Source organism: Nyctereutes procyonoides, unplaced genomic scaffold (genome assembly GCF_905146905.1).
Source record: "Nyctereutes procyonoides isolate TBG_1078 unplaced genomic scaffold, NYPRO_anot_genome, whole genome shotgun sequence".
Lineage (NCBI taxonomy): Eukaryota > Metazoa > Chordata > Mammalia > Carnivora > Canidae > Nyctereutes > Nyctereutes procyonoides.
Window position 1 is genome coordinate 32,886,330 of NW_026575125.1, and position 27,783 is coordinate 32,914,112.

The 27,783-nt window shown below is 41.0% G+C and overlaps 2 protein-coding genes and 1 non-coding gene across 3 annotated transcripts; all 3 read left to right on the forward strand.

The window, feature by feature from the left end:
• The first annotated feature begins 10,906 nt into the window (after positions 1 to 10,906).
• LOC129517882 (huntingtin-interacting protein M) lies at positions 10,907 to 11,248 on the forward strand. Its single transcript, XM_055338010.1, has one exon. The coding sequence runs from the start codon at positions 10,907 to 10,909 to the stop codon at positions 11,246 to 11,248; it is 342 nt and encodes a 113-aa protein (XP_055193985.1).
• Positions 11,249 to 21,348: 10,100 nt separating this feature from the next.
• Positions 21,349 to 21,735, forward strand: LOC129517883 (histone H2A-Bbd type 1). The gene has a single exon (XM_055338011.1). The coding sequence runs from the start codon at positions 21,349 to 21,351 to the stop codon at positions 21,733 to 21,735; it is 387 nt and encodes a 128-aa protein (XP_055193986.1).
• Positions 21,736 to 26,237: 4,502 nt separating this feature from the next.
• On the forward strand, positions 26,238 to 26,383 carry LOC129519026 (U4 spliceosomal RNA). Its single transcript, XR_008666326.1, has one exon. It is a non-coding gene; the product is annotated as a U4 spliceosomal RNA (small nuclear RNA).
• Positions 26,384 to 27,783: the final 1,400 nt, after the last annotated feature.

The window sequence follows — 27,783 nt, forward strand, 5'->3', positions numbered from 1 at the left end:
ATTTACCATAGTATCAGTCCTCCTGCAGCTGTAACAATGGGTCATTTATAGAAGCTGTGATAACAGTCAGGGATGTGACTGTTCCTATTGAGCCTAACAACTAAGACTTTGGACCAAGGAAACATTTGCTCATATCTTTTCAGACGAAGTACTCTCAAGTTGGTTCTTTCCTCTGTATGTATTTAGGTTGTTGATTTTGTGACCCTCAGTATCAAAGTTTATATTTATATTATCCCACTGCTTTCAGAATTCCCAGTCTGTAGGTTTTAGTAAGTTCCACAGGGTGATAAGGCCAAATCTTCAGCCCAGGACCCATGTGCCAACCAAGTACATAGTGGTGTGTATTATATGAAAATATAATTCCTGCCCTCAGAAGCTCCAAGACTTGCAGGGGTTAGATAGAGATGTAAAGGGATAAACAAGGCACAGTGTATTGAGTGCTGTGATAGAGATACATAGTAGGTGCTCAATTAATATTTACTGTGTGACTGAATGAAATGTGATCCAATGTGCTAACTGTTCCTCTTGTCATGATAAGCTTATCCCCTAGGTTGTTAACTGGGTTCTTGATAAAATGTTACAAAAGCCATTCTTAGATGAAGTTAGCAATTATGATCTTAAAGTGATTTCATGGAAAATTGGAGATATTTGCAGTCATACAGTGAGAAACTTTTTAAGACTCTTCTATAAGCACACTGGCCAAAACAAAAAACACATTTGGACTCATGGTTTCTAAATTTGTTTTTATTGGAGGGGAGAATGAGGCACATGAGTCATTTTCATTTCTGTTAACTAATTATCTCATGATTATTGAGCCATAGAGGTCACATTGCTTTTTCTATGGCTATTAAACTTAACGGAGAGGCATCATTTAGGTCTCAAGGAATCTAGCTCAGTAGTGATGAAATGTTTATGATCTGGAAATGATAAATAACTCATGTCACCTTGCTACTTCCCTAAAATATAAGTCTTTTGGGGCTAGATTTTAACTATTTAGCAGTTATTTCATTAGCTATGCAACAATTTCCTAACATTCATTTGCATCTAACACTAGAAACAAATATGGAAAAATTCTCATTCTTGCTCTATCTCAAAGAGTTCAGAATATTGTTTACCAACATCCTTTCCCACTTAACAAGATTTTCACTTTATTTTGAAAAAAATACCTAGTCATCATTATTCAGCACTGATTATATTCATAAGAGTGTGCTAGAGACAAATCATATTAGACAAAGAAGGAAAGGTCTCTGTCATCAAAAGTTTCAGAGTCTTGCAGGGAAGAGAGAACTGTAAGCAGGCCAGAACAGTGATTTAAATGTTGTCATAGACCAGAAAATGAAGGGAAAATCTCTGCCTAGTGAGGTTAGTGGATACTTTAAGAGGGTATCGCCTTTTACTTGGTCTTAGGGGATGGGGAAAACATTTCATAAATATCAAAGACAAAGAAGGTGGCTTGAAAGTTGGGAAAGGAAGGGGGAATCGGAAGTAGGAAGGACATTCCAGGCAAAGGTAAAGCAGATATACAGAGATCATGACACATCATGGAAGCTTCTGGGAATAGATACACAGAGGCAGAAGCCTAGGTTTCTGTGGAGATGAAGAGATGGGGAGAAGAGGCTAGAGAGGTGGGATGGGGAAAGATGATGAAAAGCCCTATGGGATGTGCTATGAGCTTTGTACTAAACTTTGCAGTGCAGCAGGGACTTAACAGTAGTGGAATATGGTTATGACCACACAGATGCAGGATGGATTCCCACCCAAAACTTGGTTAGGATGCAGATCCTTCTCTCTCTCTCTGCCGCCCCCCACACACACCCCAAGAGGGTATGAAAAGATGTATCACTCACATAATGAGGTTTTTCTAGATCAGCGTAGCTCCAAAATAGATCCCAAAATGGCTTGAGAGAGCAGGAAGAGAAGACTGGCTTGCCAGTTTTGTGGTGGTTAGGGAGTGGGACCAGGGTGAAGGTTCTCATATATAGGAACCAGCTTGTGTGGTTTAAATCTCTCATTAGTATCAAAAGAAGGAGTACACAGTCTTTCGTATAAGCTTGCCCACTTTGGGGCAGGAGGAGAAGAGGTTAGAACAAGGCTTAAAAGCAGTCAGGAAATATATTATGTTTTATGCTTAGGAAAGACCAACCTGGATATTTTTGAAGCAACTTTCTGAAACTACCGTTTCAGAAATGTGAACCAGCCTGCCACAGTAGTCTCTTATCACCGAATCACTGTCAATTCCTGAGCATTGAGCTTGCTGGCTTTCCTGCTGACTTAGGACCTAGATAGAGGTCAGCAAGTGTGATTGCTTGAATATTTTCCCTCATATTTGAAAATTCTGATGTCTTGATATATACTTTAATTTTTCAATTGTCGTAATTAAAGATCTTTATAGATCAAAAATTAGAATTCCCTAAGACCCAGAAAGTTAACTGCAAGTTTGGCCATGTATGTATTATTTTTATTTTAAAAGAAAGCTTTGAGGTCACAATCATTTTTTAAATCTTAAACTAAGATACATTTAAACAAATGTTTATATCCATTGGAATACCACCTAAAACCCTCTCCCATAACCCCAGAGGTATTCATTCCACATGATCAGCCTCATATAACATACTTAAACCTCAACTCTTCCTCTGCATATTTTTAAATTAATTTATTAATTAATTTTTAAATTTTATTTTAATGTATAGTGTTATATTAATTTCAAATGTACAATATGGTGATTCAGCAATTCTGTACATTACTCAGTGTTCATCATGATAAATGTACTCTTAATTTACTTCACCTACGTCATCTATCCACCCACTTCCCCTCTGGCAACCACCAATTTGTTCTCTATAGTTAAGAGTCTGTTTTTTGGTTTGTCTCTTTTTTCTTTGTTCATTTGTTTTGTTTCTTAAAATCCACATATGAGTGAAATCTATGGCATTTGTCTCTCTGACTGATTTCACTTAGCATTATACCCTCTAGATCCAGCCCTGTTGTTGCAAATGGCAAGATTTCATTCTTTTTTATGGCTGAAGCAAGTTTGGCTTTTTAAACCCTTTGAATATGAGTATATTGTGGTCAATTGTCAGGCTATGAGAACCTTGGGATGTGTACTCTTTTAGGTCAAGAAAAACATTCTGTGATGGAAAAACATCTGTTGATAGTGCTATTGGATTCTTTAGCTATCCTTACTGGAAGAGTCTATTGATAATTCGATGTGATTAATTTCCTGTTCAATGATTTTGGCTTTTTGTTTGTATTATGAATGAAGTATACCAGATAGTCTATATTTCTGACTTGGGAGTTAAAGGAAGGAAATTCTTAGATGTGACACTACTTCTCTTTCACTTTCTGTGTCAAACCTGATCAAATGTTTGGAGAAGGAGAATCTTATTTTACAAATACAGTTTTCATAAAGTTCTGTTTTCAAATGTAGTGTTGACACTGCTTAGTTAAAAGCAGATAATCAATCTTACTGTTTTAGGTGCCACTGAATTGAGAGAGTACTTTTTGTCTATAATGCAGTAAATGGGCATTTCTTACTAACTAAAAGAATTACACTTTATTTAAGCCTCTCCATAAGTCAGATTCTTCCAGTATGACTCATTTTATGAGAATTATTTTTGGAAACTGCATGCTGAAGTATTTTTGGCATTAGGGTATTATTTACCATATAAGTGGTTTATTTCACTAGATCCTGAGGGTGGTTTCAATTGCAATGAAGGGAATACTCTGGATTCCATAGGAAGTATTGAGAGGCTGAGGTTCTAGTGGCTGCACTATTGACTTGTGTGCATCAGTTATCTGTTGCTACAATAATGCTTTGTAATAAACTACCAAACCTTAGTAACTTAAAAATAACAACCAGAGTTCTGCTTCCAGTATGAAAGCGAGACATCTCTGTAGACCAATTCCCTAGAAAATTGGTGAAAATTATTTTTTAAACAACCATTTAGAGTCTTTGGAGATGATCCTAAGGGCATACTGCAAATGAAGAAATATTCATTCAACAAAATCTTTTAAAACTTAGAGGTTGCAGCAAGAGTGTATGGTACCTACTCCATTCTATTTCCCTCCCAGCTCAGTGAAATGGAAACTCCACTCAGGACTGGTGCAGCAAAGGACACAGGGCTCCTTCTTCCTCTAGCTCCTACTCCAAGGGCTATCTTTCAGGGATGGGCAGGACATCAACAATTCTCATTCTGCCCCCAGCCACTTATTGCTAAGATTGAATTCTGGGCAAGTATGGCTGAAAGATCGGGGCTTACTTTTTCCTCCCACCCCCCACTCATGGGATAGAGGTTCTACCTTGGGTGTGGCATCACTGAGTAGGCTGGGACCTGATCACCCTTTCAAGTACTGTAATCCACATGTGATCCACACTAAGCAGCAAGGTAAAAAGAACTGAGGCTGCTTGCCCTCTGTAAGGGTTCAGCTCCTAAAGCAGTAGTGTCACTCAGTGAAAAATGTCCCATTGCCCCCACCCCCAGGTCCAAAGCCATGGCTCAGAGATTTTTGCCCTGGAGAAGCAGGCCATAAAAGAGAGAACGCCGAATCCCTTACCAAAGGATCTGACTTCATTTGCAACAGAGTATGGAGATGTTTGAACATAAGGGCACTCTCAAAAAACAGTGGAAGTTGTGATAAAGGTCACTGGGAAGAGATTGATAGATTAATTGGAGATAACAGACAGAACTGTGGGCTGGCTGGTTTTCTGGAAAGTAGCTGAGAAAGAGACATCTGGGAGGAGACCTCCTGGGGACAGGAGAAATATTAAACACTGATCTAAGCAAGGGGTACTTCAAGAGAGCCTGAGTTTGATTGTGTTAGACTGTGGAATGACTTAAGCCCCATTGCATTTGTTAAAAACAATAGAGCAATCAGCTGGTAATTAGTGGAGCTCAACAGTTGGGTGTGGTCAGAGAAAGAGACAAAGAGAGTTCTGCCAAAACCAAAGTCATCCCAGGGTGACAGGGATCATTCTCATCTGCACAACATAAAAGGCTTCACAATGTGGGGGGAGGCTGTAGACTCCACTAAAATAATCCAGCCAGTCACTGAACAATTCAGTAGAGAAGCAATCATAGGTGCTTGGTGGTGGAACCAATACTCAGAGTTGCTACAACACATTATCTAAAATTTCCAGTTTCCAACAAAAAATTGCGGGACATGCAAAGAAACAGAAAAAATATGACCCATACACCAGAATGAAAGCAGGCAACAGAAACTTGTGAGGTCAACCCCAGACATGGGACTTAACAGAGATTTCAAAGTTACTATTATAAATATGTTCAAAGAACTAAAGGAAACCATGATTAAAGAATGATATGATTAAAGGAAGATATGACAGTACTAGATCAAATAGAAAATACCAATAAAGCCAGAGAAATAAAAAAAAGAAACCAAATGGAAGTTCTGGAGTTGAAAATTACAGTAACTGAAATGACAAATTCATTAGACAGCTGACTGGTAGATTTGAATCAGCAGAAGAAAAAAAAAAACCATGAACTTGATAGAACAGTTGAGGTTTTTCAATTTGAGGAGCACAAGGAAGAATGAAAGGAAGTTTTTCAGACCCAAAGCAAGCAACCCCCGACAGTAATTCAAATCCATACTCCTTCTGCCAACCTCCTCCACCCCAAAAAGTATTGGTTAAGGTAACTATGTAATTTTAAAAAACAGTAGAAATGCATATTTATTTTCCTTTCTTCTTTTAACTGATTTAAAAATTAGTTGTATAAAGTACATAAAAGATATAAAAATGTAATAAGTTTTCCATTAACAGCACAAAAGGGATAAGTGGAAGCAAAGCTGAAAGGGACTCCAAGTGATACTCAAATGAGCAGGAACAAATGAAGAGAACCATAGATGACAAATCAGGAGTTTGATATAGCAAAATCTGTATAAATATATGTTTGCTCCTCTTCTCTCAGCTTCTTTAAAGACATAAAGACATAAAATAATACAATAATTATATCCATGTATTATTGAGTTTATAGAATCTCCAGTTTTAATATGTCTAACCATAATACCACAGAAAGGGAATGAGTTGACTTTGCTGATCCTGACTGGGCCCACATATCTAAGGCCTTCAAGGGACAACTAGGGTGACTTGGATCAGCTCAATAAGGTCTCTCATCCTTTAGCAGACTAGCTTATGCTTGTTGACAAACGGAAGTAGGTGTTTTAAGTGAGAATGAAAGAATACAGGGTTTCTTGAGGACCAGGCCCATTACTAGTTTACCATTACATTTTCACTTTATTACCCTAAGTAAATGGAAAGGCCAGTCCAGATTTTAGAAGTGAGGATATAGGCACTATGTCTTGATTGGAGAAGCTGCAAATTTACATTTTTAAAAAAATGTGACTACACAGAGTGAATACAGAGAATGTGATAATTGTGGCCACTTCTGCAAAGTCTGCCGTACGGTATGAAAGCCATTCATCCTGTACTTCTTTGGTCTCTTAGAATCCATTTCTATTTTATCATTGGTTAATTACAATACAGTTGACTCGGGCATCCCGGTGGCTCAGCGGTTTAGCACCGCCTTCAGCCCAGGGCCTGATCTTGGAGACCCAGGATCCAGTCCCATGTTAGGCTCCCTGCATGGAACCTGCTTCTCCCTGTGCCTGTGTCTCTGCCCCCCCGCCCCCCCCACCGTGTCTCTCATGAATAAATAAATAAAATCTTTAAAAAAATACAGTTGACTCTTGGTCAACGTGGGTTCGAGCTGTGTGAGTCCACTCATATGTGAAGTTTTTTCAATAAATATGGTACTATAAATATTTTTCCCTTATGATTTTCTTAACATTTTTTAGCTTACTTTAAGAACAGAGTATATAATACATATAACATACAAAATATGTGTTAATCAACTGTTTATGTTATCAGTAAGGCTTTCAGTCAACAGTAGGCTATTAGCAAATTTGGGGGGAATCAAAAGTTATACATGGATTTTGTATTATGCAGGGGATCCACACTCCTACCCTCTATGTTGTTCAAGGGTCAACTGTGTGTTTATACAAAAATCTGTTCATCCAGATATGGGAGTTGGATCCAAGTTCCAAGAAGTCTGTTAAAGACTAGATATTTCATTGTTTGTGGATGGATACAAGGTCATCTAAACCCCCTGTCCTTCTTTGCACCCGTGTTTGGTCACATTACTTTTATTTAAAATACCCCAAGTATACTACCATTTTAGGAATTAGCCCATTCCTGTCTTTCTGAAATGTTCATTCTCTTACCTCTTTGCTACCTCATTCCCATTTCTTGTGCCAGTTCTCAGCTTCATTATCCCTTGTTTAGAGGATGTTCCTTGATTACTCTAAGTTACATCCCCTCATTATATATTCAAGTAATTTATTTTTAATGTACATTTTTAATATCATGTGGCTCTCAATTGAGGATACTTTTTCCCTTTAGGAGACATTTGACAATGTAGAGAGATACTTCTTGGCATCATGACTGTAGTGTGCTATTATCATCCAGTGGGTAGAGGCCAAGGGTATTGCTACGTAGCCTGTTATACCAGGAACAGCCCTCCTGTCCCACAAGAAGGAATGATCTGGTCAAAAACATCAATAGTGCAGAAGTTGATAAACACTGCTGTAGATCATGTGTGACAATTCAGAATTACATATGTCTCTGGCTATCTGTCTTTCCCACTAGATGGGATGCTTCACAAGGACAAGAGAGTATCTATTTTAACATTAAATATCCAGCATCTCAGTGCTTGATATAAGGTAGCTGCACAATAAACATTTGCTAAATGAAAGAAGATCAGACAGGAGGTAAGGATGGAAGGGAAAGACTTTATAGTGAAAGTATATAAACACTACTGTGTAGAAGATGCTGTCAGGGGCCTACCTATATCGTCACATTACATACCTATTGGATGCATGTTTGCCTGACTTTCAAATGTTAGGACCTGCATTTCTTTGTGTGAGGGCTTTTATTAGGCTTTCAGAGCCCACTGCCCAATAGCATGACAGTCCAGAATGCTGGGGCAATATCTTCTCTTGGAAAGTATATCTTCTAGTGTTCCCTAAAATTTTTCAGTGATATTAAGCTGATTAATAGTGGACATTTTGCTTGCTTCCTTCCCTCCCCTGTCTCAATTCCTCACTTCCCTATTAGTTTCCTGCGAATACCTACCATGGTAGGCTGAAAAATGCTCCCCAAAGATAACCAGATCCACATCTCTTGAGCCTGCAAATACTACCTTATGTGGCAAAAGAGAAATCGCCTCAAGGATTAAGATAAGGATCTTGAGATGGATGATTATTCTGTATTATGTGATAGAATCTAACTGCAAACACGTATGTCTGTATCAGAGGGAAGCAGAGATATTTGACATAGAAAAATGGAAATTTGGCCACTGAGGCAAGATACTCTACTGCTAGCTGTGAAGATGAAGGAAGAGGGCACTGACAAGAAATGCAAGAAATGTGGCTCCGGTTGCTGAAGAAGTCCAAGAAACAGATTCTCCACTAGAGCCTCCAGAGGGACCATGACTTTGTTGGCAACTTGTTTTCAGCCCAGTGAAACCGTTTTGGGCTCCTTACCTCCAGAGCTGTATGGGACTAAATATGTGTTCTTTTAAGCCACCAAATCTGTAGCAATTCACTAGCAGCCCCAGAAACCTGATGCAGATTTTGGTACAAGGGATAGTTTGCTGCTGTAATGAGTATATAAAAATGTAGAAGTGGCTTTCGAATTGGATAATGGCTACAGGCTGGCATGGTTTTGAGAAACATGATAGACAATCCTAGATTACTTTGAGCAGTTAGTAGAAATACGGATGTTAAAAGTGCTGCTGGTGAGAGCTCCAAAGGAAGTAAGAAGCACAGTGGAGAAAAACCTACATTGTCTTTAGAGAAGACCTAAGTCATCATAAGTACCCTAAATATGAACATCAAAGGTGTTGCTGGTAAAGGTTTAGAAAGAAATTAGGAACAGCATAATGGAAACTGGAGAAGAGGGGATTCTTGTTATATAGTAGCAGAAATCTTGGCCAACTTTTGTCCTACAGTTATGTGGAAAGCAGAACTCATGAACAGTGAATTGAAGATTTAGTTGAGCATATTTCTGAGAAAAGTATTTGCTGTTAAGCAAAAAGGAGCCAGGACTTGAAGATAGGAGCAATTCTCAGCCTATCCAGAATGCAAAAGACATTAAAATGAGAGGATTTGCTGTCAGGAAAGTGTCTTGTCGAGATAAACATCAAGCATGTAGCTAGACACATCTTTTCTCAGAGGGATCGAAAGATCAAAGTATTCAATCAAACAGAGGGCTCTTTGAAGCGATAGGGTGTGAATCATGGATAACCTCAGCCATCTCAGCAGAAGCTAGGAATTGAGATGGCATTTTCCTGGAGGGATCTGTGAACAAGTTTCTTGTCTAAGGGCACAAATCCCCATGCAGTATGGGGTAGGGAACTACAAGATTTTTGAGTATGCTAAATCAGCAAAAACCATGCTATCTTTAACTGAGAAAATAGATGAAATGAAAGAAGGTCATGGAGCTCCCAAAATTTGACAAGAGGAAAACAGGCTGATAAAACTACTCAGCTGAAAACATGTGTTCCATTCAAAATAAAAGAAAGGTGATTTTGAGGACAGAGCTGAGGGTCTAGAGGGCAGAGCTGTGGGCCAAGATGAAGTCATGGGATCAGAAGGAGCCACAAACTACAAAATATTATTCCCAGACCTTGAAATGTATGTAGGTTTGTCTGCTTGATCCACATTGCTTGAATCAGACTCTTTTCTTCCTGCTACTTCTCTCTTTTGAATTGGAAATGTCTTTTATTGTTACCGCTATAAATAAACCCCAAACAAAGCAGAAACACCAACTTCGTGGAAAGGGAAATTAAAATGAGAAAAAAATAATGGGGCGCCTGGGTGGCTCACTCGGTTAAGCATCTGATTTTGGCTTAGGTTGTGATCTCAGGGTCCTAGGATTGACCCTGGCATGAGGCTCCACGCTCAGCAGGGAGTCTGCTTCTCCTTCTCCCTCTGGTTTCTCCCTGCTCATGCTCTCTTTCTCTCTCTCTCGGTTTCTTTGTCTTTCTCAAATAAATAAAAACTTTTCTTAAAAAATGAGAAAAAAATGAGAGGAAACACCTCTTGGTGCTTTGGCTTCATTTAGGACAGCCAAGAAGACACAACTGGGCTTAAACTAAGTGCAAAGTACACTTCTCTCTCTAAACAATGTTTACGTGATTCTGAAAGATGCATCCATTGAGCATCTCATTATGACTTCCACAATGATCAAGAGATATTTTTCAAACAGGGTAAAATGAAGAGGCTAATACAGGTATGAAATAAACGTGTATTAAAAGATTCTATTTAATCAGTGAGGGAATGGGAAGAGGATATAACTGGTTCATAGAGAATCCAAGGATTAGATACAGGAATGTTAATCAAAAATATTTAAATGAATGTGTGAATGGAGGCAAAACTGGTTTCTTTATATAATGGAAGGGGGACAATATAATCTCTACTAGACAAGACATTTTACATATGTATCACTAACCTACAACTAATAAAGGATTGTAAAAGGCCTCAAAGACCATATAAGGCCAGAATCAGATAATGTAGAGTGGTGTCCTAAGACAGGGAAGAGTTTCCCATTGGAATACACATTGATCTCTACAATGTTAAAATCAAGCAGAAAATTCTAGTTCTCTCAAAATCAGGGTCTGTTCATTAGGGTGACCAGGTTCCTGTCATGGACATTTCTGGGCTGAGGCCTGATAAGGGCACAATGGACACCAGTGACATCCCAAAGTCTATGATGTCACAATGAAGGGCCAGGGCTTAGGAATATAAATGGGCGGGGTTGACCCCTGGTGTCTTTAGAGGCACAGTGCAGCTGGGAAATCAAGCAGAGCTGATGGAGCCAAGCCCGGCCAACATCATGTCAGGGAACAAAAGCCATGAGAGCTCCAATCAGACTCAAGCCCATCTTGTAACAACTGAGCTGCAGTTCCCTGTGAGCTATGTGGACCGCCTCCTGCAGGAGGATCAGCGTACCTACTGCCTAAGTTCAACATCTACTGAATTCCTCCTTGCCATGCTCGACTCCCTCACCGACTACATCCTGGAGCGTGTAGGCACTGAGGCCAATAACAACAACATGCAGACGGCCCCACAAGATGTGGAGAGAGCAGTGGGCAGCAACAGAGAGCCCCAACAATGCCTGAAGGATACAGCCTTCACTCTGTTTGATGAGATGCCTAGATCCAGGAGAAATGGCTAAAGCCTGGGTCCTAGAGACTTGTGGGAGTCCTCACAGCCTTAGTCTAAGCCAAGACTTCTTATAACTGAGAAGTCTGGCTTCTGTCATCAGTTAATGCTATTAAAGTGTTGAAGCCCAGGGCTGTGCCTCTGACTTGTCTCTGTTTCTGTCCTTCCGAGTCGGCGGGGTCTGTGAGACACCCAGGAGGAGATCTCCTGTGGGGAGTGGAGGGAGGAAGGGGTGATCAGTGTGGGAGGCTGCAGTCCAGTGTTTCAGGGAGGGGTTTCTCTGGGGACTACTTGGGAGGAAAGGCCCTGGGGGGGTGTAGCTGGCTGCGGAGGAGAGACTTCCTCACGGGCTCTGAGCAAGTCAAGGCCTGCGGGCTGAGAGGTTGGCAGCGGGTGGGGGGCTTCCCAGGCATGTTGAGTTCCCAGAACCATGGTGGTAACTGGGGAGGTCCCGAAGCTCGTGACTGAGGTGCCAGGAGCTTTATTCATGAGAAGGGAACGTGTAGAAGTCAGGAGGTGATGGCAGTGTGGGTGGATGGAGAGGGTGGCAGAGCAGTTGACGTGAACTTGACGGCATGAACTTTATGTGAAGATTGAGGGGCGATGGGGAACCCATGAAGAGGTATACAGAGTGGAACGGTGCTCAGATTGATTTCATTCACTGATCCCCTGCCTCATTCCAAAAAGGGATGTAAGACAGATAATATTAGTGCTGTGATAACATTTTGTGGAGTATGTCCTTGTGTCCTCTCCTGTGGACACTGGTAAATTAAGTGATTATATATGTATATGTGTGTATATATATATACACACATATACATATATATATATACACATACATATATATATATTTATATATATATATATATATACATATATAAACTCTGGCCTAAAACAAGCAATTTGGAGAGTTCTTAATACTTGCATGTCTCTCCCTCCCTAGTAGACCAGATGCTTAGGTGTACTTCTGCAAGTGCCCCTGTGCCTGGTTCTCCCGTGATTGCTGGGCTCCTGGACCTCTGGCTATGGAACCACAGCCCACTAAACCCTGTGGAAACACAGAAAAGTGCCACACACAGGAAGAAGCCAGAGGTATTCCTAGGAACCAGATAGGCCTCAGCCTAGTGTCTTCTCTGCTCCCCTCTATGTGGTGACTCACTTCCTCTCTGCCTCCCTCCATGGTGACTCACCTTCTCTCTGCCTCCTTCCATTATCTTTCAAAGTGTGGAGCTGTCTCTGTCTTTGCCTCCTTCACAGGAGTGTCCTGACAATAATAGGGCCAGGGTTGTGTTTAGAGCTCATTGGAATATGGGCCTGTATAAATCCAAGAAACTTTTCTTGCTCCCCTAATGCCATTCAACCAAATATTTCCAGAAGCCTCACTGTCAGGATGTCCACCCCACATAGTTGTGATTTGTTAGAGAGCCTGGAGGCCCTTCTTGCCTCTGCCAAGTTTAACTGTTACTCTTCTGTTCATCTGAGGATCAAGCAGGCCTCTCCTCAGCAGCTGCAGGTGAGATTGTCCTTCACCTGGTCACAGGAAGCACCAACATTGCTACCCCATCCCTGAAGCAGAGCATCTCTGTGTCCAGGGCATGGTGTCTCATATTCCAGTGTCCTTCAGCCAACAGTGAGTGCCTCTGGGGTGGGTAATGCCAGGGAATCAGTCATTATGCTATGATGTTGATATGTTGGTTAAGTGGCTGATTTTTATAAGCTGTTGATTTTGGCTATGGCAGTGGCTTGTTTTAGTGCAAAATAATCTCCTGGGTACTTCACCAGAAGGCGCAGCTAAGGAGGAATTCATTAAAGGCCAGAGATGTGAGAGTAGGTTGATAAATTATGTTGGCTTAGCAGACCTGTGTGGTCAGGTGGTCCCCTGCAGTCCATGCAGGAGTCGACACTGATGGTCACTGTGACATCTGCAGGGAGCCAGGCTACCTGGGCTCCTCAGACTATCCGAGGTCCTAGGTGGAGTTTGGAGTTTGAGACTTAATGACCTCATGTTGGTGAGCCCTCTGCAGCCACGGGGTCATGGGAGAATCAAGCATAGCAGTGCTGCCCTCCCATTTGGAAACAGTCCTTCACCTGTGCTTGTGGGTTTCACACGAAACATAGGGTCCATGCCAGCATAGCATGGGTGTATATGCAGCACCTTTCTGAATCCCCCTCTTATCTGGGCACAGGAATCCCACCCTCAGGGGAGGAAGGTGGGCAGAGAGAGAGAGTCATTACCCTTGGGAATGAATGAGCCATAGGAGTTTAGACCCTTTGTGCATTTCAAAGAAGTGGGAGGTAGGGGATGATGAGGAACTATTAGCTGTAGCTTAGGCCCCACACAAAGGATACCATTGATGACAAGTGCCCTGTTGGGAGTGGAAAACTAAAACTGGAGTGAGTAGGGATGGTCTGGGGAAGGTGTGGTGCCAAACCAGATTTGTGATCCAAAGCAGTATCGGAGCAGGCTGGGGTCAGACACGGCTCAGCACAGCAGAAAGTATAATGTGTGAGAAGAGATGAACCCAAGAGTTGAGCTTGAGGGGAACCTTGGAGAGTCATGTGGGCTTGGTGTTGGCATGAGCACAAGGCCTGGACACTAGGTTGGCCTCTTTGTGACAACAACCTTTGGGAACAGAGGTGTTTGAAGGCCCCTTTGTCCCTAAATCTGACAGATCTGACAGGAAGTGGTCATAGGGAGAGCACCTAACCATTTAGAAAGGGCCTTTGGAGCCCCAAAATAGGACTCAAGAATAAGAAGACTATCTATGAACATGAATAAATCATTTGCCTAAAGAACAAGTAACAAAGTGGCTGCTCACAGACATAATGGAGGCAGCAGATGGGATCATTAGGCCTACAATGATGTTTTTAAAGGAAAATTAATTAGCTGCCAACATTTAAAATCAAGAATTTTTAACCTCAAGACCTCAATTACTGGCTTCTCTGTTTAAAATAAAATGTCTGGGCATACATATTTATGTCAGATGAAGATGACTGGCTGCTGTCCCATTAATACTGGGCCTCTCTGGTTTGCTACCATGCTCACCCTTCCCTGTTATATCTCATTTATGACCCACTTCACTCATTTACAGTACTTGCCTGGCTCTTAAAGTTACTTGGGTTCATTATCCACATCATAATTTAATTGTAAAACCACAGTTTTCTGAAGGATGAAATTCTCTCCTTCCATAAATTAGAACAGTACAATGCTCTTCAAAATTGTCTTTGGTATGGGACTGATATGTTCAGTTGTACAAATTCATTGTGAAAGTATGACAGATGTTGTATTTTACTAGGACTACAATGGAGTTTACATTTGAATCTACTTGAGTTCAGCAACATCTGAACCACGATAAACTCTGTTCAGTAAGAAGACCTCAGTCACCTAAATGTTATGGCAAAACCTGATTGCTCTAGAAGTCACTAAATGCTGACCATTTCCCAACCTGCTGTAGCTGACCAGTAACAAATAATTTAATGGCCTACATCAGCCCCCAAGTCACATTTGAATAACACTGTAAGAGTGAATTTTATTTTATTCTTTAAGGAGTATGGTTTCAAATCTATGGAAAAGAATGAATAGGGCCTGAATTCAATGTTTCATTTAGTGTTTCTGCTTCAGAGTCCTTCATGAAAACAGAACATTGATCTGTCATATATTTAGCATTCTATAATCACTGTAGGGAAAGTATCTCTAAACTTCATCTATTTAAGCAAAATCTAAAGGAAACCAGTTTGCAGGAGGGAGGCAGGTTAGGTACTGTGGTTGTGGGATATTTGGCTTCTGCAGTGTAGGATGAAAGGAATTGACCAACTCGACTGTGGAGGAGAGACTGTTCATGACATACTGGAACAGAGTAGTGGCAGAAGAGGGAGGAAAGCTGGATTCTGGCCTCCCATTGCTGTGGTTTACTTGGGGGTCACATCAGCTTCTACAGCTACAAAATGAGGAGGTTGGACTAAATTGTTTCAAAGGTCTGCTCAGGGCGTACAGTTGTCAGTCTGAGCTTTTCCTAAGAAAAGTCTGTACTGACAATGGGGAAATGGGCCATAGAGGACCAGGGATGATTTTTTAGGGTCTCCATTTTATAGCTGAGGCCACTTTGGCCCAGAGATGATGCTCAACTCTCCCAATGTCGCATGGCAAGTGGGTAGAACAGCAACTATGACAGTTGTGTTCTGGTACCTATTGTTGAGGCTCCACTGCTACTGTATCCTGAGAAATGAACCTCAGGATATAAAGTGTTTAATGTTCTCCTCCAGGATAAAGGAGCTAATATCTTCAATACAGGGATGTTAGGGTCTCTTGGACTTCTAGGAAAGCCCAAGAAACAGCTTGCTCTCAAGAACTTTCACTTCTGTTTTATTTGGAAAAGGCCAGACGGGTTAGGATCAATGATTGATCTATATGGTACAGGTCTTTGAATTGTGCAAATCTAGGTGTTGTTCCACTGAACACTGTGATAGCCATGTCATGAACCCATCTCCTTCTCAAATAAGGTGTTCTCAAAATCCTCACTCTCCACTGATAGGGTCTTGAAGGCGATTATGTGATGACCTCAGAAGCCTGTGCTTAAAAGTGTTTTTTTTTTATTTTTTAGATTTCATTATTCATGAGAGACACAGAGGCAGAGATACAGGCAGAGGGAGAAGCAGGCTCCCTGTGGGGAGCTTGATGCGGGACTCGATCCTAGGACCCTAGGATCATGACCTGATCTGAAGGCAGTTGCTCAACCACTGAGCCACCCAGGTGCCCCTTAAAGTTTAATTCTGGAAGTCTTGAAGTTATGTCTTTTTTTTTTTCCTTATTTGTCACAGACAAAATCTCTGGTCTCAGTGAGGGTGACAGAACATGAGAGACACCTAACTCTGGGAAACGAACAAGGGGTAGTGGAAAGGGAGGTGGGTGGGGGAATGGGGTGACTGGGTGATGGGCACTGAGGGGGGCACTTGGCGGGATGAGCACTGGGTGTTATGCTATATGTTGGCAAGTCAAACTGCAATAAAAAATATACAAAAAAAAATCTCTGGTCTGTAGATGATAATAGGGCCTTCAAAGAAGCATCAGTGTAAAGCAAATAACAAACTGGAGGAGACAGATATGTATGGCTGAGATTAACTTATCAATAATTTTCATAAGTAAAAATCTTGTGTGAGGGCATAATAACAGTAGTGCAACTACAGGTGAAATTATCTTTTTCTGTCATAGGTAAAAGAAGAAGAAGACAAGGCAGGAAGAGAGTTTTTGACTCATTGTCTATAAGCATAAAGATGTAACCCTTTTGCAAAAAAGAATGGACTAGATCCTAAGCTTAAGGATTTTAGTAAAATGCCCATTGGTATATTAGAGTTCTGCAGATTAAAAAACTGAACCAGTAGGATGTAGGTGTGTGTGTGTGTGTGTGTGTGTGTGTGTGTGTGTGTGTGTATGAATGAATATGATCGGTTCATGCAGTTATCTGGTCTGACAAGTCCTAATTCTTTAAGGTAGGTCAGTAGGCTGGAAACTGGCTAGATTTCTCTGTTACAGTGTGGCTAAATTCTTCTCCAAGAAACCTCAGTTTTTACTCTTTAGACTTTCAACTGATTATACGATGGTTATTTCCTTTTCTTCTAGTCAGTTGGTTGTAGATGTTAATCTCATCTGAAAAGTATCTGCACAGCAACATGTAGAACTTACATTTGGTCAAATGACTGGACACTGTAGCCTAGCAACGTTGACACATAAAATTTAACCATTACAACAGGTAGGTTTGATGTACATCCTCAGTTGAAAAGCACTGGCCTAAAAGATGCTGGATTGAAATTTTATAAGTAAGGTTGCAACAAAATATTTCAAAGCAATAACTGAATTGATGGCTGATAACCCTATAGTTTTGTTGCCTGAATCACCAGCAGGACTCTGATAATTAGAAACATCTCATGGACATTAAGGCCATTGACAAATCTCTAGAAATTTCCCATACAGTATAAAACATTTGAAACATTTATATTAATATTTTCTGTATTAATATTTAACATAGGGAAGTCTTAGCACTTCTTTTGGGAATTTTCTGTGCAACTCATCAACTTCTGTCCAGTAAATCGAATTATTTCTAGCACTTCTGTTTTTGATAATGTGAAAAAAAAAATCTTTATTATTTTCTAGGGACCCTGTGAAAAATCAGTTTAAAACCAAAGACAGTTTTAAGTGCAGAGATACTGCCAAGTGTTATTTCAGTTTTCATTTAAGATTGTATTTTGGGAATGGTAAAATCAAACATCGTCTGGGCATTTGCATGCTTAAGGTAGGATCATGAGGGCCTGAGAACATGAATGGTGTTGCTTGGCTATCTACTAATTCAGTGGCAAGACAAATACTTACATAAATGTATAAAAGTCCTTGAAATATTAGAAATGCAGAACTATTGTTTATTTTTATTTTTATTAAAGATTTTATTTATTCATGATAGACATAGAAAGAGGGGAGGGGGTGAGCAGAGACACAGGCAGAGGAGAGGCAGGCTCCATGTCGGGAGCCTGACGCAGGACTTGATCCCGGGATTCCAGGGGCACGATGATCCTGCCCCAGGTCAAAGGCAGGTGCTAAACTGCTGAGCCACCCAGGGATCCTCTGTTTCTTTTATTGTAAAAAGAGTAACAAAACGTATGTTGAAGTCAGAATAAAGGTATATTGTGGTGAGATATGGAATCTCTGCTGCTTGGGCAGATTATATATGAAGTTACGTGGTAGGGTGAAATATGGCTTGCTGAAATACTCAGGTCCGATTCCATGGAACCCAAAAATGTTACTTTCTGTTTTGCAAATGGAACTTTGTAGATGAGAGTAAGTGAAAGATAGTGAGATGGGGAGATTATCCTGGATAATTGTGGTTGGCCCTAGACATCAAAGTGCCCTTTGGGGGCAAGCAGAGGGAAGCAGAGGGAAATTTGAATACAAAAGCAAATGGCAGTGTGACAACTGAAGCAGGATGCTGTACTGCTGGCTTTGAAGATAGAGGCAGATGCCCTGAGTTAAGGAATGCAAAGAATTCAGCTCTAGAAGCTGGAGAAGGCAAGGAAATGGATTCTACCCTAGAGCTTTCAAAGGTCATGCAATCCTGTCCACAGCTTGGTTTTCGCAGGTGAAACTGATTTCGATTTATGGCCTAAAAGAGAATAAATGTGCATTGTTTTAAGCCACCAAGTTTGTGGCAATTTGTTACAGCAGCCAGAGGAAGCTAACACAGGTGAAGAGTAGTCTTGTGTAACCTCTTGTCAAGAGCTGACAAACACTCCAAGAAAACTTAGCTTTTTTCACAGAGAACAGAACCAACTCTGTGATTGCTTCAATGTAATATTTGATTCTGAAGGACCCAGGAGCTCTTTCTGAAAATCTTGTAAACAGACCTGTCAGAACTGAACCAGATTTGGAAAAAAAATTAAAACACATTTGGTTGTTTTCAGATCCTCTTTTTAACGAACCTTCTGTAGCTTTCTGTGTGCATTTGGGTTTCATCCTTCAACATCATCTGTCACATTCTGAAACAACATGTCACTTTACTCCAAAACAGAAACACTCTGTTTTACTCTTAATCGGTCAAACAAAAAAAACCATGTTCATTATCTTGAAACTCCTATTGGAGTCTCATTCATGTATTTTAATTATAACTTTTAAGCAAAATCACTTGTATTTTACAGTGAAATATAGGATGAGTAATTGTGAACTTCTTTCATGTTAGCAATTGGGCAGATTTCACAAAACCACACCTATCCCAACTTTACTTGGCCACATACTTCCCTTATACAACTTCTCAATGTGGCAAAATGAATAGGTGCATTGGCAGGCTGAAAAATGTAACCTCTTTGTAGCATATACAGATATGAAGCAAAAGTATATGAGCTAAAATTATGCTTATCAGTGTTTCAACACTCTATCTTAAAAATTATCTAGGCATCTACTGAATGCCCATTAACTCTACCGGTCTAAAGTTAAACATTATCTAGAAATCTTGAAAATTATCTTCAAGCTGATATACTATGAATTATTATACTATGAATTATTGCTTTGTAGAAAGACAAGATTGTCAACAAAAAAGTTTGTCAAAACAGTGATTCGATTTGATTAATTATAAATTTATATAATTCATAATACAACATAATGTATAATATTAGTTCACGTGATCAGAAAATTTATAAGCTTAGGAAAAACCTACCTGAGTAGTAAATGTATATTTGTGTTATAGTTAAACTGATGAAAGAGCAAGGGCTTAGTTGTTTTCATTAAATCCAAACTATTAAGCTAAGCCCTGTTTGCCAAAGATTTACTTAAATTAGATGAATTAGATTTCTTAAAATAGTTGTGATTTGGTTTGTGGGAGTATATATATTGTTTAAATCTAGCTCATTTAAAGTGTCATAGTTCAATTTTTCAGGGAAATTTGGAAATACTCGATTTAAGTAAATAAATATTTATCTAGAAATGCCAGTTATTGGGGCACCTGGGTGGCTCTGCTCATTAAGCATCTGCCTTTGGCTCAGGTCACAATCCCAGTGTCCTGGGATTGAGCAGGACAGCCCTTTGTCTTTGGGCTCCCTGCTTAGTGGAGAGTCTGCTATTCCCTCTCCCTTTGCCTTCCTTCCCCATCCCCTGCTTGCACTTGCTCTCTTTCAAATAGATAAATAAAATCTTTTTAAAAAAGAAATGCCAGTTAGAGTTCCACTAATTTAAGCAACGTTGTGATCTGTTAATATCATCCAGGGGTAAGAAAACATTGTACACTCACACAGAGGTGAAGACCTTTCTGAGTTACACAGAGACATATAGGCACAGAGAAACAGAGCTTATAGCTTCAGTCCTATAATTTCAGCCATGGGTCAAGTATAGACCAGAAACAGAAAATCCTATCAGTCCAGATATCAAAAAACTATTCTCCTCTCAAAGGGTATGAAATTCTCAATTGATTTGAATCAACAAAGACGAGAAAATGGGATTCTCTTTGTCCTTTGACCCAACTGAGACTAGGTCTCTGTGGACCCATTTTGAGAGATCTCCACATGGTCAGATCCTAAAACTAAATTCTCAACCATTTTTGTTAACAATGGAAATAACTTACTGGCTGTAAGTGAACAAAAATGCAACAGAAACACAGAAGAAAATTACAATTATTAAAAATTTAAATTAGAAAAACGAAGTCAACAAAGTAGGTACTTTGGATTCACCTAGAAGAAACAAGACACTTCTGGGTATCAACTGAGAATTAGGTACACTTCAGTATCTATGAATTTTTACCTGGGTCTGACAGGTGAACACACTAGGCATATCAATGTGACCTCCAAAACAGAAGATATTTTTTTTGAGAGAGAGAGAGAGAGAGAGAGAGAGAGAGGGAGGAGTTGGGAGGACTGGAGGGAGAGAGAGAATATTAAGCAGGCTTCACAGAGCCTGACACGGCTCAATTTCATCAACTTGAGATCATAAACTAAGCCAAATTCATCCAGGTGCCCCCAGAAGATATTTTCAAACAGTAAAATCATGACCAGTACACAGATATGAAATGGAAATGTTAAAAGTTTCTTTTGACTCTTGAGGAATTGGCAGATGTAATTAATTCCAAAGAGAATCTGAAGAATATAAAAATATTGATAATATTTAAATGTGTAAATGAGGGAAAATTGGTTTTGTTTTGGACCTCTACTGGACAGCATTCAGTATGTCTGTTGGTGACTGACAGTTTATAAAGGGCTGTAAAAGAGCTCAAGACAATGCAAGGCTAAAATCAGATAACTAGGAGTAGAGTATCCTAAAGAGGGGGCAGTGTTTACATTGAAACATTCATTTCCTTTTTTATGCTAGACTATTAAAGTCAAGTAGAAAGCATTCTCTCATACAGAGGATCCAATCAACAGGGAGGCCAGGTTTCTGTCATAGATGTTTCCAGGGCAGTTGTGATGAGGCCCCAGTGACCCCGATGACATCACAATGTCTGAATTGTCATAAAGCTGACTCCTAGTGACCTCCAGTCACTGACCAGCGTGGCCCACAGTGAACCGGAGTGAGCACTGGTATCCTGACGGACCAAGGCCAGTGGGATTGTTGGGCTGGGCTGATCAGGGCCAAACGCAGCCACCAATATGTCTGGAGAAAGAGGCCACGGGCATTCCCGTAGACGGAGGAGGCATGGCCTGTCCCGCTCCAGAAGAGCCGAGCTGCAGTTCCCCGTCAGCCGCGTGGACCGCCTCCTGCGCGAGGGTCACTATGTCCACCGCTTAAGCTCGTCCACACCTGTGTTTCTGGCCGGCATCCTCGAGTACCTGACATCCAACATCTTGGAACTCGCGGGCCAGGAGGCCTGCAACAGCCACAAGACGTGCATCACCCCCGAGCACCTGCAGAAGGCCCTGGGCAACAACCAGTACCTGAGCCAACTCTTTGAGGAGAACACCTACTCCCGGGGGGATGGGATGGCCCAGGTCAGGAAGTTGTCAGGCCCGGGCACCGGAGCCGACAGCCGCATCTAGTCACCAGAGCCGACAGCCTTGTCTAGTCGCCGGAGCAGCACGCAGATGAGGAGGGCCTACTTGTCTGGGGGCCCCAGCCATTAAAGGGTTGAAGCCCAGGGCCATGCCTCTGACTAGTTTCTGTCCTTCCGAGTCGGCGGGGTCTGTGAGACACCCAGGAGGAGATCTCCCGTGGGGAGCGGAGGGCGGAAGGGGTGATCAGTGTGGGAGGCTGCAGTCCAGGGTTTCAGGGAGGCGTTTCTCTGGGGACTGCTTGGGGCGAAAGGCCCTGGGGGGAGTAGCTGGCTGCAGAGGAGAGATTTCCTCCTGGTCTCTGAGCAAGTCAAGGCCTGCGGGCTGAGAGGTTGGCAGCGGGTGGGGGGCTTCCCAGGCATGTTGAGTTCCCAGAACCATGGTGGTAACTGGGGAGGTCCCGAAGCTCGTGACTGAGGTGCCAGGAGCTTTATTCATGAGAAGGGAACGTGTAGAAGTCAGGAGGTGATGGCAGTGTGGGTGGATGGAGAGGGTGGCAGAGCAGTTGACGTGAACTTGACGGCATGAACTTTACGTGAAGATTGAGGGGTGATGGGGAACCCATGAAGAGGTATACAGAGTGGAACGGTGCTCAGATTGATTTCATTCACTGATACCCTGCCTCATTCCAAAAAGGGACCTAAGACGATAATATTAGTGCTGTGATAACATTTTGTGGAGTATGTCCTTGTGTCCTCTCCTGTGGACACTGGTATGTTCATTAGTAACATCAAAGGTATTATCTGGCCTAAGACATGCAATCCTAAAAGTTCTTAATGATTATTAATAATTGATTGATCTGAGAGGAAGGGGAGGGAGGAGGAGAGGGAGAGAGAGAATCTTAGGCTCCACGTGGAGTCTGACTCAGGGCGCGATCTCACAACCCTGAGATCGTGACTGGAGCTGAAATCAAGAGTCTGATACTAAACCAACTGAGCCACTTAGGTGCCCCTTAGTAGATTTATTTCTAAATACACTCCATCATAAGCACATTAGCCTCATTCTCAGATGAAACACCTAATCTGCCTATGGTCATATAGTTGATGGAGCAACCTAGACTTGTCAGTGTCTGAATGCACATTTGGAGAGATATAAGTATGTTTTCTGTAAGTTCTGTCCCAAGTGGGGGACTCACAAGTACATGTAATTCTTATAAACAGTCTTGTGTGTTTTAGGTTAAAAATAGTGTCACGTCAAGTGTCTGGCAGTCTGTTCTCTTCCTGTGACTGTCAACATTTAACATTTTCTCTTGTTCATGTATGCTCAGGGCCCCCCCTCTGTTAACCCCTGACATGTCATAGAGGGCTGTTCAGAGGTTGCCCAGGCACCTTCAACAATGGGGTCAGAGGAGCTGGGTTGGCCATCCCAGTTCACCACTTTCTGGCCTTGTGATCCTGGACAGTCCTCTATTCTGTCTGAACAACACTTTCCTAATGTGTGAAATGGGGATAATAAGAATTCCTCCGTCATTGGATTTTTGCAAAAACATAAAGTTAATGTGTGTCTGTAAACTGCTACATAACACAGTGCCTGGCACAGAGTGTGCCCTTAACGAATAGCTGTGTGTCTCTCTCCCTTTTGGTAGACGAGATGCTTACATGTACTTCCCCAAGTGCTCCTGCACCTGGTTTTCCCATGACTGCTGGGTGCTTGGGCCACTGGCTGTGAAACCACAGCCTGCTGAGCCCTGTGAAGACACAGAGGAGTGCTATGTAGAGAAAGAAGCCAGAAGTATGCCTGGGAACCAGACAGGACTCAGCCTGATTTCCTCTCTGCTCCCCTCTGCCTGGTGACTGACTCACCCTCCTTCTGCCTCCCTCCACCATCTGTCTAAGCAGAAAGACTTGGCTTGGCCTGTATCTAATTCACAGAAGTATCCTGAGAATAATAATGTGGAGGTTGGATTTAGAGCTTGTTAGACTATGCGTTTCTATAAATCCAAGAAACCTTTCTTGACATATACTGCCCCTTCAGCCAAGTATTTACAGAAACATTGTCAAGATGTCCACCTCACAAATTTTTTTTTCCAGATTTCATTAGTCTCATAGTAATACAGTGACAGTCGTTTGAGGTAAGTTCAAGGAGCTACCACAGCCAGCTGTGGCCTCCTTAGCAGCTTTTCTCTCTGCCAGCATCCTCTCCTTCTGTTTGGCTGGGTATTTCCTGGGATTTTATTGGGCCCCCAGGTTGTGACAGTGGTCCCGGTAGGCCTTGGCCACCTGTGCAAACTTCTCTAGCTCCTTGGTAATTTGTTGTAGAGAGCCAGGAAGCCCTCCTAGCCTTAGCCAGGTTTACCTCTTAACTCTACTCTTCATGTGAGTTGGCAAGCAGGCCTCTCCCCAGCAACTACCTGTGGAGATTAGCCAGGTTCTGGTCTCCTATAAGTGTAGGAGGCACATCAGCTTCCATGGCCATAAAATGGGGAGGTTGGACGAAATTATTTTAATGGTCTGCGTGAGGTATATGCACAATTACCAGTCTATGCGCTTTTCCTAAGAAGTTCTAGACTAACAGTAAGTGGGGGCATGGGGGACAGGGCCTTTTTAAGTTTCTCCATTTTATATCTGAGGCCAGTTTGGCCCCAGGAGGGTAATCAGCTCTCCCAGCATCACAATGAGTAGGAGAGCTTGTCTCTCTTACCTGCGTTGAGGCTCTTTCACCTCTGATATCCTGAGAAATGGGCCTCGAGATGGAAAGTGTTTCATGTTCTCCCCTGGGAAAAAGAAGCTAAACTCTTCAGTACTGATCTTAGTGTCTCTTGGATCTAGGAAAGTACTGTCAACAACTCACTTGTGTTTTATTTGGGAAATCCTGTTAGTATAAAAGGATTGATTTCATACTTTGATTTTATCTTTGTACTTTGTAAATGTAGGTGTTGTTCCACTGTATCTTAGGTTGAACAACGTCATGAACACTTCTCCTTTTCAGTCAACTTGATCTCAAAATTCTGAGTCTGTCTACTGACCTGATCTTAAAGGTGGTTATGTAATGACATCAGAAGCCTGTACTGAAGAGCTCATTCTTAGAAATACCTGTCCTCTTCCTGGGGATTCTCAGACAGTCATTCTTTGTTGAAAACAAGCTCTTTGTCCCGTTGTAGATTGTACGGTCTTGGGGGAACCATCAAACAAAAAACAATCCAGAGGAGACAGACATTTATAATGACTGTGGTTAACTTATTACCGATAATTTTCACAAATGAAAACTTTCATAGGAGAGCATAAGAATAATGCAAGTGAAGAGGAAATTACTTTTGTGTGTGTGTGTGTGGCATGCAAAAGGAGATAATAAAGCCAATTCACAAAATGAGTTTTGGACAAAAAGTCTACTAACCTAATGAGTAAGATTATTTTAGAAAAAGTCTGGAGTGGGTTCTGAACCTGTGTATTCTAATGAAATCTCTAGGGATAAGCTTTATATACATCCTCAGTTCGAAAGCACTGGCCTAGAAAATGCTAGTTGCAAATTAAAATCATAAGATTGCCATTAAACATTTAAAAATAACAAATTACATTGATAACTGTAATATTGTTGCCTTAATATCATCAAGGATAGAAGCAGTGGCCAGTGAGAATACTGACAAAGCTCTAGGAACTTCCTTTCCTATATATGCTATAATTTCTAAAATATTTATGTGAATAATGTTATTCCTATTCATATTTAACCTAGAGAAAGTTGATCACCTCTTTTGAGAATTTTTTTCCCATACAACTCATGAACAATAGTATATCAGATAAACCTCATAATTCTAGCACTTTTTTTTTTTACAAGGCGACAATCTTCATGATTTTCAGTGCCTTCTGGGAGGTCTCAAAGAATTGTAAGTGCAAAATATCCTTTGAAGTATTATTTTGTTTTATTTTTCATTTAGGACTCATTTTGAGGACGGAAACAGTAAAATTGCCAGGACATTTGAGCAAGATAGGATTATGGAAGCTTCAGAACATGAATGGTTGTAGCTTGGCTACCTGTTACAGTGGCTGTGTAATAACCATTCAAAAGTTATGTAACTTCTCCGATCTCTTTTAGTTTAAAGAGAATAATAAGAGTCATGATGAAGTCAGACAAATGGTAGAAAGGTTTTCTATTGCAATAAAATCTCTGCTTTTCTGGGTAGATTACAAAGAAGGCAGTTCTGAGAAACTGATTTTGAACTTCTGACTTTGAGAACTGTGAGCAAATAAACAAACTGTATGTGTTTTTAAAGCCATGAAGTTTTCAGTAATTTGTTGCAACAGTCATAGGAAACTCATGTAGTTAAGGAGGGTCTTTTTGCAATCTCTTAGGGCAGATCCATACTATAACATAATTTGCTCTTTCTTACTGAGAACAAATCAAATTCTCAGATTGAGTTAATATTCAATAAAATATTTGATGCTAAAGTAACCACAGTCCCCTTTTGAAAATCTTAGGAATAAACTTATGAAAATTGCATCCAGTTTGGAAACCTTTAGGACAGATTTGTGTTCCTTTTCAAATTCTCTTTTTGCAGCTTTGCACAGTGGGAGTATCATAGCCAATGAGGTTTATCTGAGGTGCAATTATTGCTAATTGAAACAAATTCTCTTTTTGCAACCCTTCTGCAGCTTTCTGCCCATGTCACTTTTGTATTTCAGTATCCTCATGCCTATTCTGGAACAAGAAGCCATTTTACTTTAGCACATCAATACCTTATAGGCTATAACATATCCAAAATAAAACAGACTGCGATGGTAGGTCAGAAAATTAAAACTAGAGAAAGAGAGTCAACATCATTGTATTGATGCTTTAGATTCACCTGAACCACCAAGACAAGACATGCCTAGGCTTAAACTCTGCATGAGGTACACTTCTCTGACCAAGAAATTTACCTAGTTCTGGCAGGTGAATGTATTGAGAATTTCTGTTCGACCTCTAAGATGGTTAGAAGATTATTTTCAGAACAAGATAACATCATGACATTTATACAGATATGAAATAAACATGTTAAAAGGTTTTCATTAACTCAGGAGAGAACCAGCAGATGCTATACCCATTTAAAAGAAGTACAATGAACAGACACAGTAATGTCACCCAGAGTTCAGAGCTCTGGGATGGAAGCTCTGTTCTAAAGTGTTGAGCTACAGGCCAAGGGCACAGCTTCAAACCATAAAGGACTATTTTCAGGCCTTGAAACCCAATGGATCTTGCTGGTTGGATTGAGAAATTTGGGGGGGGGGGATGGTGACTCTTCTTTCCTAGTTCTCCCTAGTTGAAATAGAATATGGATAACTCTTCTCCTATGCTTGTACCACCATTGTATTTTTTTAAAAATTTTTTTTTTATTTATTTATGATAGTCACAGAGAGAGAGAGAGAGGCAGAGACACAGGCAGAGGGAGAAGCAGGCTCCATGCACCGGGAGCCCGATGTGGGATTCGATCTCCAGGATCGCGCCCTGGGCCAAAGGCAGGCGCCAAACCGCTGCGCCACCCAGGGATCCCAGCCACCATTGTATTTTGAGAGTAAATAACTTATTTTCTAGTTTTACAAGTCCACAAATGGAGAGGAACTTTGTCCCAAGACAGATCATTCCAGAATCTCACTCACATCTGATTTAGGTAATGGGATTTTATACTTTGAGTTGGTACTGAAATGGGTTGAGACTTTTGCGGTTGAATGGGGTATTTTGAATGTGGGATGGGCATGAATCTCTAAGGGCCAAAGGTTAGACTTTGGTAGGCCACATAATGGTCACAAAAGATATCCAGGTTTTAGTCCATAAACTCGTGAATGTTACCTTAAATGGGAAAAGAGATTTTACAAATATGATTAAGTAAAGGAATTTTAAATGGGGAAAGTATCTTGGATTATATGGATGAGCCCTAATTGCAATCACAAGTGTCCTTTAAGAGGAAGCTAGAGGGAGATTCAGTATAGAAGAGGGAGGAATGGTGACTGCTGAAGCAAGATGGTAGGCTATTGACTTTGAAGATGGTGGAAGGGGCCACAGACAAAGAATACAAGGAATGCATCCTTAGGTGTTAGAAGAGGCAAACAAGTTCTCCCCCAGAGCCTG

Excerpts from the sequence above, each read along its gene's own strand:
- LOC129517883 (XM_055338011.1), top strand. The coding sequence starts at position 21,349 with ATGTCTGGAGAAAGAGGCCACGGGCATTCCCGTAGACGGAGGAGGCAT.
- LOC129517882 (XM_055338010.1), top strand. The coding sequence starts at position 10,907 with ATGTCAGGGAACAAAAGCCATGAGAGCTCCAATCAGACTCAAGCCCAT.